At 47.9% G+C, this 20336-nt stretch overlaps 1 protein-coding gene across 1 annotated transcript; it reads left to right on the top strand.

Moving 5' to 3' along the window:
• Window positions 1–29: 29 nt before the first annotated feature.
• NCSTN (nicastrin) lies at window positions 30–16324 on the top strand. Its single transcript, XM_032153984.2, has 17 exons — window positions 30–195; window positions 1426–1530; window positions 5723–5846; window positions 6273–6394; window positions 6814–6959; window positions 8234–8384; window positions 8708–8817; window positions 9066–9218; window positions 9906–10010; window positions 10479–10556; window positions 11458–11630; window positions 13019–13121; window positions 13227–13322; window positions 13621–13708; window positions 13958–14112; window positions 14399–14611; window positions 15525–16324. The coding sequence occupies exons 1-17, from the start codon at window positions 111–113 to the stop codon at window positions 15645–15647; spliced, it is 2130 nt and encodes a 709-aa protein (XP_032009875.1). The 5' UTR covers window positions 30–110; the 3' UTR covers window positions 15648–16324.
• Window positions 16325–20336: the final 4012 nt, after the last annotated feature.

Genomic DNA, 20336 nt, shown 5'->3' with positions numbered 1-20336 from the left:
AACTTCCGGTGTCTTGGGCTCCGGGCCACAGAGACGGTGTCGGTGGTAGCCTAGAGAGGCCGCTACCCGACAAGAGCCGAACGGGGGCTTCCGCTCAGCGGAGAGGCAAGATGGCCACGGCAGGGGGTGGCTCTGGGGCTGACCCGGGAAGTCGGGGTCTCCTTCGCGTTCTGTCTTTCTGCGTCCTACTAGCAGGTGAGGCCTCCCCGCCCGTGAGCTCCGTTCTCTAAGGGGAACTCTCCGGATCGGCCCAGCCGCGACCGCCACTGTCTCCCTTCTGGTTCCTGCTGCCCCTCTTTCCCCCCACCCTGTAAATCCTCTTTATTTTTCGTTCCCACGACAGAGGTTCCCCCTTTGCCTGGACCTGAAGGTCCCTTCTCCCCCGCAGCACGTCGTGTCGCTTCACTCCCTTCTCTAGGCCTCTTCCTGGACTTCGAGCCTGACCCTCTCCCACTTTGTCCAGATGTCTCGTTTTTCCCACAACCCCAGCCACACACCCCACAGTCGAAAGGAACAGGTGTGAAAGTTAGCTTTCCTCCCCGCGTTTAGACTTTTTGAGACGAAAGCAATCTTGTTCTGTGGGTGCTGTGCGGCGCTTGAAAGGTAGATTTCTTATTTCTTCCTCTGTTGATTACACCCTAAGTCTGTGTCCCTCTGCCTTGCCTCAGGTTTTTTTTTTTTTTTTAAATCAATAAAGCAAGAATAAGGTAGGATATGGGTACTCTGTGAAGACCCTGAAGTAACGATTCAAGGAACTTTTGGTATTTATAATGTACTTAAGTGTTTGCTGATACGCGTTCATTTACTGATACATGGCTTTTTAGTTGGTCACTCCCTAAAATGCAAATATCTGTATATAACTATGACTGTGCCTTCCCCCAATTCACATTGTTTTTAAAGATCCTCAAAGGAGAAACTACAGCTGCCCCACACTGTGGGCACACAAATGACCTACTGATGTTAAATTAACTGACCGGTGTATATGTCTTAAGGTTTCTGTCAATTCTGTTCACACTCTTGGAAAAATGTCTCAGAAAGTTTTCTTAGCCCAGGACCTTTGTATTAACCGATTAGTAATATACATACAGGATATACAAGCAGAAGTGTGATCACCTGTGCAACCAGAATCTGGCAAATCTAAGGTCAAACACATTTCCTTTGACTAAGTTTTCTCTCTTTTAGTGTCACTGTCAATGGCGCTACATGGACTTTGTAATAATCCTTTGAGGCACATAGCTGGGTGCCATGTAGAGCATGTATCTGTTACGATAATGTGCCCAAGAAATAAGAAGAATGGACTTTAATCTCATTTTAGAAAGTATGATACTAAATGATTTACCCAAGCCATACATCAGGTTAATGACACGATAGAAGGTATTACCTGTGTCTCTCAGATTTTTCTAACACTTTTTATCTTCCGATCAGGTTTGTGCAGGGGAAACTCAGTGGAGAGGAAGATATATATCCCTTTAAATAAAACAGCTCCCTGTGTTCGCCTGCTCAACGCCACTCATCAGATTGGCTGCCAGTGTGAGTTGAGACGGATTCATGTTTGTGGACATTCATATTTGTCTGTGCCGTAGATACTAAGTAACATCCATGTCCTGCTTAGGAGTTTTGACACTCATATTGGACTGTGTGTAGGCAGTTACAGAGAACCGTCTGTCAAGCTAGGCAAGATGATTAATAAGAACTAACATTTAGTAAATGCTGCATACCAAGCTTTTTACGTGTGCATCTCATACAACCCCCACCACAACCCCACAAAATAGGTCTTACTGTTATTGTCACTTTATAAATGATGAAACTAAAACTTAAAGAAGTTGAGTAACTTTCCCAAGATCATACTGGTAAGAAGTGATGATGCCAGGATCTGGTGGCCCAAGCACTAAGCTGGGAGTCTTTTTTTTTTTTTTGAGACGGAGTTTCACTCTTGTCCCCCAGGCTGGAGTGCAATGGCATGATCTTGGCTCACTGTGACCTCTGCCTTCTGGGTTCAAGCGATTCTCCTGCCTCAGCCTCTTGAGTAGCTGGGATTACATGCACCTGCCACCATGCCCAGCTAATTTTTGTATTTTTAGTAGAGACAGTGTTTCACCATGTTGGCCAGGCTGGTCTCGAACTCCTGACCTCAAGTGATTCACCCGCCTTGGCCTTCCAAAATGCTGGGATTACAGGCGTGAGCCACTGCACCCAGCCGAGCCAGGACTCTTAAGCACCCTATTATACTGTTTTTTAAGGAGAAAAAAGTCTCATATTCTATTGTGTCCAGTCATCATTTGCACTCTGAACTTTTTGGAACCAAAATGGGCTTCTTAAAGGCAGTGAACTATCTGAAGAGAAGGCACTGAAAATGCCAAATAGGCTGGGCGCAGTGGCACATGCCTGTAATCCCAGCACTTCGGGAGGCCAAGGCGGGTGGATCACTTGAGGTCAGGAGCCAGCATGGTGGAACCCCCCCATCTCTACTAAAAATACGAAAATTAGCCGGCTGGCTGCTGTGGCATGCCTGTAGTCCTAGCTTCTCGGGAGGCAGAGGCAGGAGACTCCCTTGAGCCCAGGAGGCGGAGGTTGCAGTGAGCCGAGATTGTGCCACTGCAGCATAGGTGACAGAGTGAGACACTGTCTGAAAAAAAAAAAAAGAAAGAAAGAAAATGCCAAATAATTGCAAGAGGAATTAGTGAAGCATTTTATTTATCCTTTTTTAAAACTTTTTTTTCCTTAAATTCAGCTGACAGGCCATTTATTTTTACGCTTTGTGTGTTCCAAAAGAAGGTGCCATGACACTGTGGCTTTAAAAACTATCAAAATCATAGGGCAGGAAAAGTAGTAATCTAAAGGCTAACCTGCTGTGTTCAGATTTTGTTTCCCATGGACAATAGCTCTGTCAGAATGTAGTTTTGCAGATAAGCAGGAAACTTGGGGTCTGATACTGGCTTCTTCATCATCAAATTGATCACCTCTGAATTTCAGTTTACCCCTGGAATAATGGTTGGAATACTTGCATAAAGCTGAAAGTCAAATATCTCTTAATAGTTGTTTATTGATGATGCTAGGTAAATAGGGTGGTCTCAGAAGTGCTGTATAACTTCCTGAAGCCTTCTTCCAATTTGGTAAGAGAAAACTGGGACACTGAGAAGTGAAGGACTTGTTCGTGGAAGCAGTTACTACTTTTTTAGCCATCTTTCCCTGAACTATAGTATCTGTTAATTGTCCCATGTCCCTGCTATACAAAGCACTGGGAGTAGGTTGACTGGTTCCAAACAGCCCCAAATAAAGTTTTTGTTGTACTTAGTTTCTTTTTTTTTTGAGATGGAGTCTCGCCCTCTCGCCCAGGCTGGAGTGCAATGGCACAATCTCAGCTCACTGCAACCTCCGCCTCCCAGCTTAAAGCAATTCTCCTGTCTCAGCTTCATGAATAGCTGGGATTACAGGCACGTGCCACCGTGCCCAGCTAATTTTTTGTATCTTTAGTAGAGGTGGGGCTTCACCATGTTGGCCAGGCTGGTCTCGAACTCCTGACCTCGTGATCTGCCCTCCTTGGCCTCCCAAAGTGCTGGGATTACAGGCATGAGCCACCATGCCCAGCCCTCTGGACTTAGTTTCTGAACTGGTTTGTAGGTAGAAGAGAGCTAGGTCCGGGGTGGGCTGAGATCAGACTGCTGGTCTTGCTGGAACATCACTCTAAAGTACAGAAGGCCAGGACCCCATCCTCTTGTAACGGGGCTCTAAGAAAACTCTCCTGGGAACGAGTCCTTCTACACTGTGTTCTTAAAACAGCTCTGTGGGAAGCAAAGCCTCTAGAGGTAAAGCCAAGTGCCAGTACAGAGAAACAAGAGGAGGCAAGCGGGACTCTGGCCACTTCCTCATTATGGTTCCTTTTCAACCTACTTATTTCCAAATCTTACTTCATCATATCTGTCTTTTCTGAGCAGGCTACGCCCTTTTTAATTAGTGTAGCTAACATGATAAAACTAAGGAGAAAAAGTGATACCCAGATTTGATTTCTGATTATAATGCTCTGCTTCTCTTGGACATTTTAAAGTTCTCAAAGGGGGCTTTAAATAGGTTTCTTTTCCCTCCCTCCCTCCTTCTATCCTTTCTTCCTTCTTTCATCTGTCCCCATAGTATGAGATGAATACAGGTAGAAAACCTCATTGAAGGCCCAGAGAAAATAAGCAAGTTACTTAAGACTATACACCATTACTAGTTGGAACCCAGATTAGAATCCAGGTTTTTTTCAGTCCAGTATCATAGTTTGTCTTCCTCCTGTCCTCCCTGGAGTTGAAGTTTTGGGGTGTGTATGTATGTGTGTGTGTGTATGTGTGTGTGTGTGTGTCAGTGTCAGAGTCTGACTGTGTCACCCAGGCTGGAGTGCTTTGGCACAATCTCAGCTCACTGCAGCCTCCGCCTCCCAGGTTCAAGCAATTCTCTGCCTCATCCTCCTGAGTAACTAGCATTACAGGTGTGCACCATCACACCTGGCTAATTTTTGTATTTTTAGTAGAGATGGGGTTTCGCCATGTTGGCCAGGCTGGTCTCGAACTCCTGACCTCAAGTGATCCACCCACCCACTTCAGCCTCCCAAAGTACTGGGATTACAGGCATGAGCCACTGCGCCCGGCCGAAGTTATATATGTTTTAGTTGCCACACTACCTGTTCCTTTTCCCATGTTTTAAATGCTGTGGCAAGGGCCGGGCATGGTGGCTCACTCCTGTAATCCCAGCACTTTGGGAGGCTGAGGTGGGCATTTAAAACTCTAAAATGATTCTGATACACAGCCAGGGCTGAGAACTACTGGTCTAAAATAATTTATGAATAACACATCCAATTTTCTGTGGGGAGAAGACTCACAGGGAGACCCTAGGATATCTCCACACAGATCACTGGAGACTTAAGGAGTATTACCTAATGCCTTGAATTATGTAGAATTCAAAGTATTTTGGACTCTGGATCATCCATCCTCTAACACAGTGCTTCCCAATCTTTATCATGTCATGAGACACATAGAAAATGTTATTTGTATGGCATCCTGGCACATACAGAAATGGGTGATATTTTCAGGGCATCCTGGGGTGAATGATAAGTAGGCTCCTGGCTGGAGGTAACTTTGGAAACCCTAGGTTTCCTGGAATGAAGAGAACCAATGAGAGCACATCTCTGATCCATTCGAGGCTTATCAATTGGGAAGCTCTGTTTTTAGAAACCTCAGAGTTCTTGATTAACCTCATCTAAAACTGGCCAGAAGCAAGTAAAGTCATTCCCAGAAAGGGCAAAAGGAATGATGATCCAGGAAGGCTCCTGAGGCCAAGGGCATGTACGCATGTGTTTTTACAAAGGAAGATTCAAAGCTAAAACCCTGAGCTAGAGATTTAGTGGCATTTCCTAGAGAAAATATAGGTTTGAAAACTTTGGTGTCTATTGTTGTAGAATCTTATGTATACGGCTAAATAAGGTTGAGGGCAGAGGGCAAGAAAATGAAGTTCACAGAACCTTTCTGGCATATAATGAGTCCTCTTGTGCTCTTTTATATTCCATTCCCTCCTGATAACCTTCAGATGGAGCTGGGGCAACAGCTTTTCAGTTCAAATCTAGAGGTGCCTGTATTCACCCAAATATGTTGTGACATCTTTAGGGGATAAAAGATAACGCAGAATCAGTGAGGCAAAGTCAGCATTGTTAACTATGGAAGCTTTAATTTGACTCATTCTGTCCTGGCAGCTTCAATTAGTGGAGACACAGGGGTTATCCATGTAGTAGAGAAAGAAGAGGACCTACAGTGGGTATTGACTGATGGCCCCAACCCCCCTTACATGGTTCTGCTGGAGAGCAAGCTTTTTACCAGGTAAGAACTAGATGTATCTGCTGGGAAAACATCCACAGAGGGAACGTTTCAGTGAACAGTCGTCCCACTTATTAGTGAAAACTTCCCTTGGCTGCCCTGGTCTGGTCAGGGGAGAGGGTGGGGTGGTCCTCAGAAGGAAAGGTGTACCATCAAAAGAAATGGTCTTGAGCTTAGGGCTAAATTTCACCTCCCTGTCCCTGAGTAACCCTGGGCACCCCTCCCCTTCCTCCCTGGGGTCCTTACTCAGTAAAGCTCTACATTTTAGAGCAGATCATTGTCCAGGCTCAGAATTTAGAGACTGAAAGGGAAGAAATAAGTCAATAGTCTGATTCCCCTAGTTCCCCATTTGTTTCCATCCTGGAGGCAGAATGTCAGGCTGTCTGATACCTTCCTGTGTTCCTTCATGGAATTCCTTTCCTATTCCAGGGATGTAATGGAGAAGCTGAAAGGGAGAACCAGCCGAATTGCTGGTCTTGCAGTGTCCTTGACCAAGCCCAGTCCTGCCTCAGGCTTCTCTCCTAGTGTGCAGTGCCCAAATGATGGGTTTGGTAAGTGTCCCAAAGGATCAGGAGAGCCTACTGTCGCCTAAGGCTCACTGTTGCTTCGGTCTTATGTCTTTGTGAGGGATGTCTGTGTGTGGTGTCAGTAACTGACTCCCAAACAGGAGGTAGTGTTTATTTGTCTTTGCTGCTCATCCCTTCCCTCTCCTGCTTCCCTTTCCTTTGCCTTACCTGGCATTCTCTCTTTTTGTCACGTGTTCACATCCCTAATCTTACAGCCTAAGACTCCCTGATACCATTGTCTTTCTATTTTAGTGTGGATGGTAATAGACTTCATTCCTACTTCTTTGAGTCACCACCTCGTTTTGAACTCTTAGTCCCAACTGAAAGATTCTTCCACCTCACCTGGTTCCTAAGTACTTGGTGTCCCAGTAACCAGTCCCCCTATTCCCCATCCTTCCCTTCAGGTGTTTACTCCAATTCCTATGGGCCAGAGTTTGCTCATTGCAGAGAAATACAGTGGAACTCGCTGGGCAATGGTTTGGCTTATGAAGACTTTAGTTTCCCCGTTTTTCTTCTTGAAGATGAAAATGAAACCAAAGTCATCAAGCAGGTAATGACACTGCCAGCTCCTAGCAATTCCAGTTAGAAAGAAGATTATTTTTCTAGCCAAGTGTGGTGGTGTGTGCATGTAGTCCCAGCCACCCGGGTGGCTGAGACAGGAGGATCGCTTGAGGCCGGGAGGCAGAGGTTTCAGTGAGCTGAGATGGCACCATTGCACTCCAGCCTGGGTGACAGAGCAAGACCCTGTGTCACAAAAAAAAAAAAAAAAAAAGAAAGAAGGGATTATTTTATAGGCTCTCCTATTTGGAGGGTGGCTCATTCTACTGGTACACCTGCTGAAAGACAGTTGCTCTAAAAAGAACCAAGACGTTTATTTTTCTCACATTCTTTCCCCACATTTTGCTCCTGCTTGATATTATAGCATTAAAGCCTTTTACACTAGAAGAAAATATAAAGAATATCCGAAAGAATAATATGAAACGAGGCCAGGCGCGGTGGCTCACGCTTGTAATCCCAGCACTTTGGGAGGCCGAGGCGGGCGGATCATGAGGTCAGGAGATCGAGACCACGGTGAAACCCCGTCTCTACTAAAAATACAAAAAAAATTAGCTGGGCGTGGTGGCGGGTGCCTGTAGTCCTAGCTACTCGGAGAGGCTGAGGCAGGAGAATGGCGTGAACCCGGGAGGCGGAGCTTGCAGTGAGCCGAGATTGCGCCACTGCACTCCAGCCTGGGCGACAGAGCGAGACTCCATCTCAAAAAAAAAAAAATATGAAACAAGGTACACAGCCCAGATTAAGAACCACTAGTATCGTAAAAAAAAAAAGCATTGGACTAGAGATTGAGAAATTAAATTTGGTAATTTCTGAGCTTCTTTTTAGCTCTAATGTGCCTTAATTCTGGTCTAGTATTTCCATTTTGACTCATAGAGTAGTTAAGAGATTTGTCCAAAGTTGCATGGTGAGTTGATCTCCAAGCTGTGTCATATCTGATTTCCTATCTCTAGTTTGGTGCTCTTTGTATCAAATCACACTGAATCTTTTCAGTGGCTGAAGCTTTAAATTGGGCCAGGCCATCTGGAATGGGATAATTTCATCTCCAACTAAACCACTGAGTCTGCAACCCTTTGTAACTCTTGATGAGTTTTTCTCTTTGACCTTATAGATCCTATGGTTGTACCAGGATAACTATAGCTCAGGGATAAATGTCTCCGAAAAGGGTGTGGCTCCATCCCAAAAGGATGGAACTGGGCCCTCCTCCTTCTAGGATGTAAGGGAGGGCCTCCACAAACTAGCTGTCTCAGTGGGGTCCATCTCACCTTTCAGTGCTATCAAGATCACAACCTGAGTCAGAATGGCTCAGCACCAACCTTCCCACTGTGTGCCATGCAGCTCTTCTCACACATGCACGCTGTCATCAGCACTGCCACCTGCATGCGGCGCAGCTCCATCCAAAGCACCTTCAGCATCAACCCAGGTAGGGCAGATCCAAACCATGAGGGTAATGGAATAAGGGGCAGAGGGAGAGTGGAACCAGGCCAGGGAATGTTAGAGAGACTGTAATAGGGAAGGAGTAGACACCATGAAGGAGCTCTGCATGGGAGAACTAGAAACAATTCTGAAAAATTTAGGCAGCTTGTTCCTAAAGTGTATGGTGGCAGAGAAGCCAACCTCGGACTGTTGGAAGTAGAGAAAACGACTTAGAGTCCGTGGGGCACTGGTCAGAGATTTCCAATGTTGCCTTTATAGCTACCCTCTCCTTTAGCCTTGTTGATCTCTCGTTGTTTGTGTCCTGCTTAGAAATCGTCTGTGACCCCCTGTCTGATTACAATGTGTGGAGCATGCTAAAGCCTATAAATACAACGGGGACATTAAAGCCTGACGACAGGGTTGTGGTTGCTGCCACCCGGGTGAGTGTTGGCTTCTGATCAGGATGGGCAGGGCTGGCACAAAAAGAGCTGGTAGGCCCCGCTCTAGCATATCAGATTTCAAAGTTGCCAAATTGGGAAGCCTCAAATGGGGAGGAATCTGGGCTGTGGGACTCCTGGGTTGTCTCCATTGCCACAGGACAGGTATATTCTCTTGACTGGAGCAAGAAAGGAGGTTTGGGGCCGGTTTTAAAGTATATATCCCCTGACTTTTCTTCTGTTGTACCTAGCTGGATAGTCGTTCCTTTTTCTGGAATGTGGCCCCGGGAGCTGAAAGCGCAGTGGCTTCCTTTGTCACCCAGCTGGCTGCTGCTGAAGCTTTGCAAAAGGCACCTGATGTGACCACCCTGCCCCGCAATGTCATGTTTGTCTTCTTTCAAGGGGTAAGGGCTCTTTGGCTGGGGTGCGATGGCAGGGAAGAAAGAGGATAGTAAAGATGAGAGTGGCTACTGGTTGGAGAAGACCTCAGCACTTGACCTAAGTTGTTAACCAGCACAGAGCTTCCGGATGTGTCTACCTGTGTCTCCCCTTTAGATTCCTCCATTTTAGGAAGCTTAGATTCCTTCTTTTTAGGAAGCTTTTACACCCTGAATTGGTATGTAACCAGCCCCCTCTTTCCCCTACTGATAAGATATATTGGAGGTGGCCTTTTACTTTTATTCTCTGGACTCCTTTACTACTATCTCCATCCAGGAGCCCTGAGGCTCCTGACTCTCATCACTAGGACCACAGCCCTAAAATAAGGGAACAGCATCTGTGGCTGAGTCACTGGAGGTGGGGGACAGTTAAGAAGCAGACACATAATAGCTGATGTTCATCTTAGGCCTTTACTAAGGCTACTTTCCCCATTTGTGGGCTTGAGAAGTCTTGTAATACATACATATGAGGGATAGTCACAGCTGGGAGGTGGGGCCAAGAGAAGCAGAAAGTCACATGACTGTAAGCTGACTAGCAGTTGGGGTGACCTGAAATAGTCGTCTTGCCTACAGCTTTGATGATCTGGCCTTCTTTGAGGCTTTCCTAACCCTTTGGAATCTCTGTTCCCCCTCCCACCTACCTCCATCTCTCAGGAAACTTTTGACTACATTGGCAGCTCAAGGATGGTCTACGACATGGAGAAGGGCAAGTTTCCTGTGCAGTTAGAGAATGTTGACTCATTTGTGGAGCTGGGACAGGTATGTGGCATGTCCCCCAGCCCCTTCCTTTTTAATTAAAGCTTCCTTCTTTGTTGTTCTGTGGTCTTAACTGCAGGAACCACCGCCTCTTCCCTTGACTTCTATCCCCTAGGCATGGCCCAGAACAGGAGACTGATTCTAAGTGTTGTTTCTTTTTTTTTTTTTTTTTTTTGAAACGGAGTCTTGCTGTCGCCCAGGCTGGAGTGCAGTGGCGCAATCTCGGCTCACTGCAAGCTCCGCCTCCCGGGTTCACGCCATTCTCCTGCCTCAGCCTCTCCGAGTAGCAGGGACTACAGGCGCCCGCCACCACGCCCGGCTAATTTTCTGTATTTTTAGTAGAGACGGGGTTTCACCGTGGTCTCGATCTCCTGACCTCATGATCCGCCCGCCTTGGCCTCCCAAAGTTCTGGGATTACAAGCATGAGCCACCACGCCCGGCCAAGTGTTGTTTCTTCATCCTCCCCCCAGGTGGCCTTAAGAACTTCATTAGAGCTTTGGATGCACACAGATCCTGTTTCTCAGAAAAATGAGTCTGTACGGAACCAGGTAACCCAAGCATCTCCCCTCATTTCCTGTTCCTACAGCTCAGAATCCAGATCCCAACCCCTGCCCTGTTTCCACCAACCCCTGCCCTGTTTCCACCAACCCCCAGGGCCTGTGAGACAGGGTAAGAGACAGGATTGGATTGGGTGTTGGCCAAAGGATGAACACCACAGCTGTTGTTGCTGCTGGGAAGAATCAGGAGCTCAGTGGCATTCCATTGGTTCCCTGGACTGGGTAGTTCTCTGATCATTTGTTGCCTAGCAGACTACCACTGCCCATTAAGGATAGGTGAGTGACTAGCTCCCTTCTTGCCTTGCTGCCCCATGGATCCAATTGTCAAGGCTGCTCTGCCCAAGTCCTGGCTGTGTCACACTCCCTGCCCAACTTGTCCTCCACTTTCCTCCTCACTGCTTGTTCAAAACCGTCCCTTCCCTCTAGGTCCACCTTTAGGTCTGCTTTTTTCCAGGTGGTCCTCTTTCTGCAATTCCAGCCTTCAGCATCATCCCTGCCGTGGACTCCTGTAGCATTTAAAGAATTGGTTATCTGTTTGGCATTCAGCACGCAGTTTTCTATTATTTGCTCCCTCCAATTCTGCACAATAAAATAATAAGTGAAGCATCCACTGAGGATAAAGCAGAGTCTTGAAGACAGTAGAATTTACTTATAAATATGAAAAAAAGGTCTCTTCTTTATGCCCCTGTTTTCTAACTCTAAAAGGAATGGTGGCAGCTACAGGAAATTCAGAGAGCCTTAGTCCCAAAAGGCTTGAGGGATAAAGGTCTACTAGAGATAGGGTAGCTCCCCAAGCAGGGGACTTGAAGTATAGAGCATTTCAGGCCTAAAAGAGACCTCCTGCTTCCCATCCCCCAGCCTCCCATCAGTTAATCTCCCTCGTACCCCCCAGGTGGAGGATCTCCTGGCCACATTGGAGAAGAGTGGTGCTGGTGTCCCTGCTGTCATCCTCAGGAGGCCAAATCAGTCCCAGCCTCTCCCACCATCTTCCCTGCAGCGATTTCTTCGAGCTCGAAACATCTCTGGCGTTGTTCTGGCTGACCACTCTGGTGCCTTCCATAACAAGTAAGAATCACTTGGCCCTGTACCCTCTTCATTCTTGAAGAGAGTCTATTCTGCAGTCTGGGAGGAAGGTCACTGCCCTCCGCTTTCCCACGCTACCCCTCCAGAACCTCAGGTCCATCTGTATTCTTTGCTCAGTGGCCTTTTCACATCTGAACTGAAACCCTTGTTTGTTTGACTGGATATTCATCTTAGAAACTCATCCTCACCCTTAGCCCTTTCCTGTCACAATCCTCTGTTATGGTTCTACTGCTCCCTACCTCTCCAGGGTCCTGAGTTCCTCAGGGCTGCCAGCAGAGGGCATCATCTCAAACACAAGCATGGGAAGGATGGTGGGAGCCCTTTGGCTAGAGGACGGAAAGCAGTCCTTCTCTGGAACTCACCCAGAGGTGCCAGAAACAGTATTCATACTCTGTGAAATGTACCATGTTCTTGCCATGTGGTAGGTGGCCATGGTTCAGTGTGAGGGTAAAAGTGCCTCCTATAGCTGATGGGGCTCCAGAGATACAAAGTAAGGCCCTGTTAGTCACCTCTTTCTTGGTCTGGGTTACGCTTAAACTGCTCCTAACTTGAGGCCTTGGATAACAGGGGATTTCTTACTCAGGCTGGATTGCCAAGCTTCCCTGGGGCCAAATGAGTTTTGGAGTGAAAATGCTTGAGCTCTATTTCTGACCCCAGCCAAGTAGCACCTTCTCATTCATTTAGGGGAGTGACAATCCTAGCACTTAGGGTCAGCTGTCTTCTCTAAAGCTATCCTTGTACCACTTTGGGGCAAGTGAGGATTCATCATTTGAACACATTTCGGATTTGATTATGTAGCTGACTTGACTTTGTGTGGGACAGGGATTTACTGATGGTAAAGACTGTGGAGCTCAGCCTCTCTTTTAAGATCTGTCTCCTTGGGGCTCCATAAGGATCATCATGGTGATTTCATCAATGTATTCTTATATATCTATGAGCAGACCTGATCCTAAGACCTGCAAATCACCTCCTGCTCCCAGCCACCCTAAATATAAATGTTCATTGGAACAGTTATACAATTGTGATCTCATGATATATGGCAGAGTTCTCTGATAATCATCTTAGCCATCCCCCATATCTCCAGCCCAAATGATGTAGAAGACTCTCTCCTTTGTTTAAAGATCTGAGCTCATTCAGCTTTTCTACCTTGTCTGTCAGGAAAGTCTTTAATTTTCACTAACCACCTCACCCTCACTCCTACCTCCCTGTTCTCCACACCTTCTGGAATATGGGATCCTGATTGTCTCTCACCCCTTTCTTCTGGATGCTGAAAATGAGATACTGAGTTCCTGCATAAGGAGCATTTGAGGGAGGAAAGGGGCAGAGCCCTGGCTAAATGTAGCCAAGGCTCATGCCGGCTTTCCTGGCAGATATTACCAGAGTATTTACGACACTGCGGAGAACATTAATATGAGCTATCCCGAATGGCTGAGCCCTGAAGAGGACCTGAACTTTGTAACAGACACTGCCAAGGTAGCACTGAGCCAGTCTGGGTGGGAGCCTGGGGCACACAGTGAAGATGCTAGCCTTTGAGGATAGGAGAGGTGGGCCATTCAGCCCCCTCCTCACCTACCACAGGCCCTGGCAGATGTGGCCACGGTGCTGGGACGTGCTCTGTATGAGCTTGCAGGAGGAACCAACTTCAGCGACACAGTTCAGGCTGATCCCCAAACGGTAAGCAGATGGGTCCTAGCTCCTTTCTGTTTACACAGCAAGCTGTCCCTATCCTCCCTTGCCCTAGTGTCCCAAACCTTGGAATTCCACATGACTGTTGATGCCGGTGAGAATGCCTGATGCCCCAGAGAGCTCTTGGGTGGGCCTCATCTGCGTCTTATGAGCCAGCCACTGTCTCCCAACTCCAGTCTATCTGGCCAGTCTTGTTCCTGCCCCATGACTGGGTCTCCACTGATAATTCTTTCCCTAGGCTCCCTTCAAGTCACAGGGTTTTCTCTCTTTACTGTTCCAATCCTAGGTCACCCGCCTGCTCTATGGGTTCCTGATTAAAGCCAACAACTCATGGTTCCAGTCTATCCTCAGGCAGGACCTAAGGTCCTACTTGGGTAAGCATCTGGTGTGGGAATGGGACCCTTAGCTAAGGAAAGGGATAGAGAAAAAGTCATCTTGGTTTAACCTTTATTATTTTTTTTCTTTTTCCTCTCTGTTTTTCTTACCTCCTGTTTTCCTTTCTTCTTATATTTGATGGAACCTTTTCCGTTGCCCTTCTTTCTGGCTGCTGCCAATCTTGGGCTTTTCCTGTTTCACCCACCATCCACCCACCAAATCTTCCCTTCCTTTTGGTCTGCAATCAGGTGACGGGCCTCTTCAACATTACATTGCTGTCTCTAGCCCCACCAACACCACTTATGTTGTACAGTATGCCTTGGCAAATTTGACTGGCACAGTGGTCAACCTCACCCGAGAGCAATGCCAGGATCCAAGTAAAGTCCCAAGTGAAAACAAGGATGTGAGTGGTGGTGGGTGTCGGAAGTGCCCTGGGGCCCCTTTCCCTTGGGAAAGTTGGAGGTTCTTCTAGACCTAGTTAGACCCGGGGGATTGGGATGGAGAGGTGGAGAGATGCAGTCCTCAGCAATTGGATGTTGAAAAGCCTGGGTGAAAGTGGACCATCTGAAGGGTAAAGGGACAGCAGCCAGTTAGCTCAATTGGTTAGAGCATGGCACTGATAGAGGGTAGAGGGAACGAGTGAGAAGAGCATCACCCTAGCCATGTGTTGTGGCCCATCTTCTGTGCAGCTGTATGAGTACTCATGGATCCAGGGCCCTTTGAATTTCAATGAGACGGACCGACTCCCCCGGTGTGTGCGTTCTACTGCACGATTAGCCAGGGCCTTGTCTCCTGCCTTTGAACTGAGTCAGTGGAGCTCTACTGAATACTCTACATGGACTGAGAGCCGCTGGAAAGATATCCGTGCCCGGATATTTCTCATCGCCAGCAAAGAGCTTGAGGTGAGATGGGGCAGGAGGGGAGGTGGCAGGGATCTGTTTGACTTCTTTCTCTGCTTTCCTGTGTCATATAGCCTCTTCCATCTCCCATTTGCCCCACATCTATAGCAAAAGGCTACTGCAAATCTGTCCCTGGTCAGCCAGCATGTTCCCTTAGGAGGCCTTTCTTTTTTTTTTTTTTTTTTTTTTTTGAGATGGAGTTTCACTCTTGTTGCCCAAGCTGGAGTGCAATGGCACGATCTCGGCGCACTGCAACTTCCGTCCCCCAGGTTCAAGCGATTCTCCTGCCTCAGCCTCCCAAGTAGCTGGAATTACAGGCATGTGCCACCACACCCAGCTAATTTTTTTTTATTTTTAGTAGAGACAGGGTTTCACCATGTTGGTCAGGCTGGTCTTAAACTCCTGACCTCAGGTGATCCACCCACCTTGGCCTCCCAAAGTGCTGGGATTACAGGCGTGAGCCACTGCGCCCGGCCAGGAGGCCTTTCTTCACAGATAGTTTGAGTAGGTGTTCATTCTGGAGAGCCCCTGTGGATCCCAGAACTTCACAGCTTCAACTCCCATCTGGCATTCCCCATCTGGCACAGCTGGGATGAGTCAGTCTAATGTACTGAGTTCCTGTCACAAGTCAGTAATGTAAGTGTCGCAAGAGAACCAAAGCCCTGGGCCCTCCTTTCAAAATGCCTAAAATTTAAGTAATACAAGATGGAAGCAAGAACAGAGATACTTTACTTCTCTTTTCAAATGGGGAGACAAAGTCTATAGGCTGGAGAGATGTTGCCCTTGATTGTTCCATACTTGGTGCTTAGAGCCAGCATCAGAATTCCCGTGGCTCCAAACCCCAAACAATTATCCAAAAAACTGCACTGAGTTCTGAGAATGCCTTTCTCCTTTCCTGCCCTCCCTCCCGCTGCAGTTCATCACCCTGATAGTGGGCTTCGGCATCCTCATCTTCTCTCTCATCGTCACCTACTGCATCAATGCCAAAGCTGATGTCCTTTTCATTGCTCCCCGGGAACCAGGAGCTGTGTCATACTGAGGAGGACCCCAGCTTTTCCTGCCAGCTCAGCAGTTCACTTCCTAGAGCATCTGTCCCACTGGGACACAACCACTAATTTGTCACTGGAACCTCCCTGGGCCTGTCTCAGACTGGGATTAACATAAAAGAGTGGAACTTTCCAAAAGAGACAGGGAGAGATAAATAAGTTGCCTCCCTTCCTCGGCTCCCCTTTCCCATCACCCCTTCCCCATTTCCTCCTCCTTCTCTATTCATGCCAGATTTTGGGATTACAAATAGAAGCTTCTTGCTCCTGTTTAACTCCCTAGTTACCCCCACCTAATTTGCCCTTCAGGATCCTTCTACTTTTTCCATCTGGCCCTGTACCTCTCTCTGCTCCTCACCCCCACCCCTGTACCCAGCCACCTTCCTGACTGGGAAGGACAAAAGGTTGAATGTCAGGGTTAAACTACATTGAACCCCTGAGGACAGGGACATCTCTGGGCTGAGCCTACTGTCTCCTTCCCATTGTCCTTTCTCCAGGCCCTCAGATGGCACATTAGGGTGGGCGTGCTGCGGGTGGGTATCCTACCTCCAGCCCACAGTGCTCAGTTGTACTTTTTATTAAGCTGTAATATCTATTTTTGTTTTTGTCTTTTTCCTTTATTCTTTTTGTAAATATATATATAATGAGTTTCATTAAAATAGATTATCCCACACGACTTGTACTGCTAGTTATTCTTCCCAGGCCACCTTGTTCAGCGAGCCTGGACTGGAAGTCATGAGGTTATCTTTTATGCTATCGTCTTGGGCTCCAGAGGACCCAAGGCGTAAGGCTCTAGCAAAAACAGTTGAAGTCCTTTCAAATTGCAGAGCCCTGGTTCTCCTCTTGTAAGAACAATGTTAACATAGTTTCTTCTCACTTTGTAATCAACAGGCATTTCTTTTTTTTTTTTTTTTTTTTTTTTTGAGATGGAGTCTCGCTCTGTTACGCAGGCTGGAGTGCAGTGGCGTGATCTCGGCTCACTGCAAGCTTTGCCTCCCGGGTTCACGCCATTCTGCCTCAGCCTCCCAAGTAGCTGGGACTACAGGCGCCCGCCACCACGCCCAGCTAATATTTTTGTATTTTTAGTAGAGACGGGGTTTCACAGTGTTAGCCAGGATGGTCGCGACCTCCTGACCTCGTGATCCACCCGCCTCGGCCTCCCAAAGTGCTAGGATTACAGGCGTGAGCTACCGCGCCCGGCCGTGAACAGGCATTTCTTTATTCACTCTGAGACACTGGCTGGGGTACAGAGATGAAGAGAATATAACCCTAACCCTTGAGTAGCTCACAGTTGGGATGAGAGGAGAGACAGACATTCTCACAACTACACGTAATCCAGTGTAGTGAAAGGAATAATCGCAGTATATCCCAAGTGCTCTGGTAGCACATAGAGAAATTCAGGACCATGTCAGGGGTGACATTCAAGCGATGATTTAAAGGGTTCACCAGGTGTGGAAGCACAGAATCAAGAAAACGCATGAGTCATGTTTGGGAGATGGTAAGTAAGTTCAGTGTGTCTGAGCCATAAGGATCAGCAGGAAGCAAGGCTGGGCTAAATCCCAAAGTTCTTGGCTGGCGTACTAAGGAGTTTGGGTTTCTGTTAATAGTGGGCCTTTTGTAGGCCAAAACAAGTTTGGACTGTTTTAGAAAAAGAACCTTACCTCTGTAGAGATCCTCAAATTCCCTGGGTCTTCACGGAGGCAAAATTCTGGAGTATAGCAGCACTGCTAAATGATCGTGAGCAGTGGCTGAGTCAGCCAAGGGAGAAAGAGAACCTCCAGGAGCAGAAGCCTAAACCCAGCCTTCACTCCACTGCTGGCCAGGAGGCTGCCTCTGACACGTGCCTGAATACCAGCAGCAATGGAAAGGGACTGGCTGGCAGTATTCACAGGGTCTCAAGCACTCCTCTTAGTTCCCTGATTGGACTACTTACTTTTTCAAATCCTGCTGAGAATAGGTGATTTTTCTCCAGGTTTCTCTCCAAGTTCCCCTGGGGGGAAGGGAGACATGTTTGGAGTTCTGAGAGATGAAATATACCCTGCTACTTCTCCCCCACCCCAACCCTCCCAGTTTGAGCTGGAGAGGCTGTGTGATGCTGGCGGGAGTCGAGCACAGCTGCCACCATCGACTGGGCCGGGCTCCACACCTCCCTCGGCCAAAAGGTCTCCCGGCGGACAGAGCAGTAAACTCCCTCATCCTGCTGGCAGCTTCAGGAAGCAGAGAAGTGGCTGGGTACCAATGAGGGGGCTGAACAGGGAAACAGGTTGGAAGGAATCGTGATCAAGGGGTAAGAAGTTACAAGATGTAGGTCTGTCACTACTTCAATCTCCTCTGCCTAGGGAAGCATCCTGAACACAAGCTTGTCTGCTGCCTTCCATGCTCCCTTACCTTCCACCTCCTAAAAAACCAGTTTAGCTTTTTCCATGGCTCATGGAGAGGCCAGGCCCCATAGAAGGAACACAGCCATCCAGATGACCCACTGGGCTCTCACACACCCTCCCTTTCTGAGACCATGGTTCTGGCTTCTTAACAGGTATCTCCTATACCCTGAAGACTTACCAGGTATCTCCTATGCCCTGTGTGACTAGCTGGAAGCATCTAATGGGCCATATACTTCTCAGTTCCTTAGCCTCCACCTCTCCCTTGATCTAGGCCTTGCCTACCCATGCCTTCTGAAATGTTTCATTTTCCAGCCCCTTTCCTTTCCCCGAGGGCTTTCCTCCCTACCTATTCCTGCCTGTTGCTAGCTGACACTGTACCTTCTCTTCCTCCCAACCCATGCCAATAATTGAATAACTGACCACTCCTGCCCCAAGACCCAGCCTGCCTCTGCCTATTGTGATATTTCGTCCCTCAAGACGAAGGCTTTCCTACTCACTGGTGTTTCTTGCCCAGCTTATTTGAGTAAAGGGGTTTTCTACTTTTTTCTTTTTCACTTCTGGGCCACTGCTCTCAAAGGTACATCCTAGGATGAGATACTGTTTACCCAGAGTACTCTGTGTCACCATTATTCAGTAGGACTTTTGTTTCTTCAAGGGACCTTACAAATCATTTTCATAATCTAACTCATTTGATTGAAGAGAGAAACAGCCCAGAGGAGTGATGTGGCTTGCCCAAGGTCACACAGCAAATTAGAGACAGAACTAGGATTAGAACCTTCTGTACATCTACACGGGCAGCCACAGCAGTAATAAGCATTTATTGAGCATGGCTCTGGGCAGGGCATTCTGCCCAGCATGGACTAAGGGGAAGAGATAGAGCATCTTCCCTTGGAGATTTGGGACCCAGAGTCTAGATGGCAGGACAAGACATAAGATAAATAACAGGCAGGGCAGCATAGGCCTCATGCAAAATCAGTGCTATAAACAAGTTCTACAGAGAAGTTCAGAGGATGAAGGGTTTGCTTCAGCCAGGCGAGGCCAGTATGGAGGAATGTCGTGGGAAAAGCTAAGGACCAGGATTCTGCCACTAATGCTCTTTGTGACCTTGGAAAGGGCATTTCCTCCCTCTGTAAAATGTCGTTAGACAAGGGACTGCTCTCAGGTCCCCCCTGGCTCTGTCAGTCTTGTTCTTTGAAGAGAGAGCGGAGTTGAAGCCTCTTCCTTCTCCCTTCATCTGAAAACTCAGAGCAGGGAACGTTTGAGAGGTTGATCAATTCCTGAACTCTCAAAGGTAGCCAGAGAATCAACTCTAGGGAGGAAAGCCCGAGGGGCAGTATTGCCCTATAACCCAGGGACAGCAGGAATATGGGGAAACTGTGGCATAACACCATAGAAAAGACCCTGTCACCCAGCATCCCGTTCCCAAAAAAGTATGGCAGGAATTGAAGTTAAACTGGGGAAGCCGGGACCCCTAGAAGGTTGGGGTCCCAATGGGCCTCAGATTGGATTTTTCTTCCTTCCTGAATTCAAACTCCAAAGCTCCAGGAGCTCTCCCACTCCCATTGTGGAAAAGGGCAGCTGTTGCCCCTGTCCCCAATTAGGGGAAACTTGGAGCAGGAGTGGAGGGGTCATCTCAGGAGGCCTAAGGAGAAGTCATTAGTCTGAGATGATGCAATTGTGAGTAAATGTTACAGCCACTGGCTCAGGCTAGTTGGATGCTCAGGGGCTGGGGGCTAGGACCCCTAGAGTCCCCACTGTCCCCCAACTCACAACGGAGAAGGAGTTAGATAAACTAAGGGAAGAAAGAAAAAAAATGAAATGAGAGGGTATCCAGAAAAGGATAAGCTAGTGAAAGGAAACTAAGGAAGTAGGGGGTTACTGGAAGGGCTGAAGGTGGAAAGGGAGGCTGAAAGCTGTGCTGAGAGGGATCCGAGCCCGAGGGGAGAAAGGCCAGGCAGGCGTGGCCAGGAGGGGAGTAAGCCCAGAGCTGGTGGTGACAGATGGGTGGACACAAAGAAGAGAGCTTCAGGGAAGACAGATGGATGGGGGAGGGAAGAGAAGAGGTTGGGGGGGTTAGGGGGGAGCCCAGTGGTTGGAGGCCATAATGAGATTGGAGATGGGCTATAAGCTGAGGAGAGGTGAGTGGAGAGGAAAGAAGAAAGGGGAGGCCGCCTTAGGAGACAAAGGCAATACAGCCCAGAGGGCCGGGACGAGAGGGCTCAGTTGGGTGCTGAGAAGGGGGGCTTCCAGCCGGGCTGGCAGCAGAGAGAGTGACAGATTGTGTAGTGAGCCAGAGTGGAGACC

This window comes from Hylobates moloch, unplaced genomic scaffold (genome assembly GCF_009828535.3).
Source record: "Hylobates moloch isolate HMO894 unplaced genomic scaffold, HMol_V3 SCAFFOLD_5, whole genome shotgun sequence".
NCBI lineage: Eukaryota > Metazoa > Chordata > Mammalia > Primates > Hylobatidae > Hylobates > Hylobates moloch.
The sequence above is the reverse complement of the archived record's forward strand: the minus strand, read 5'-3'. Positions and strand labels throughout refer to the sequence as shown.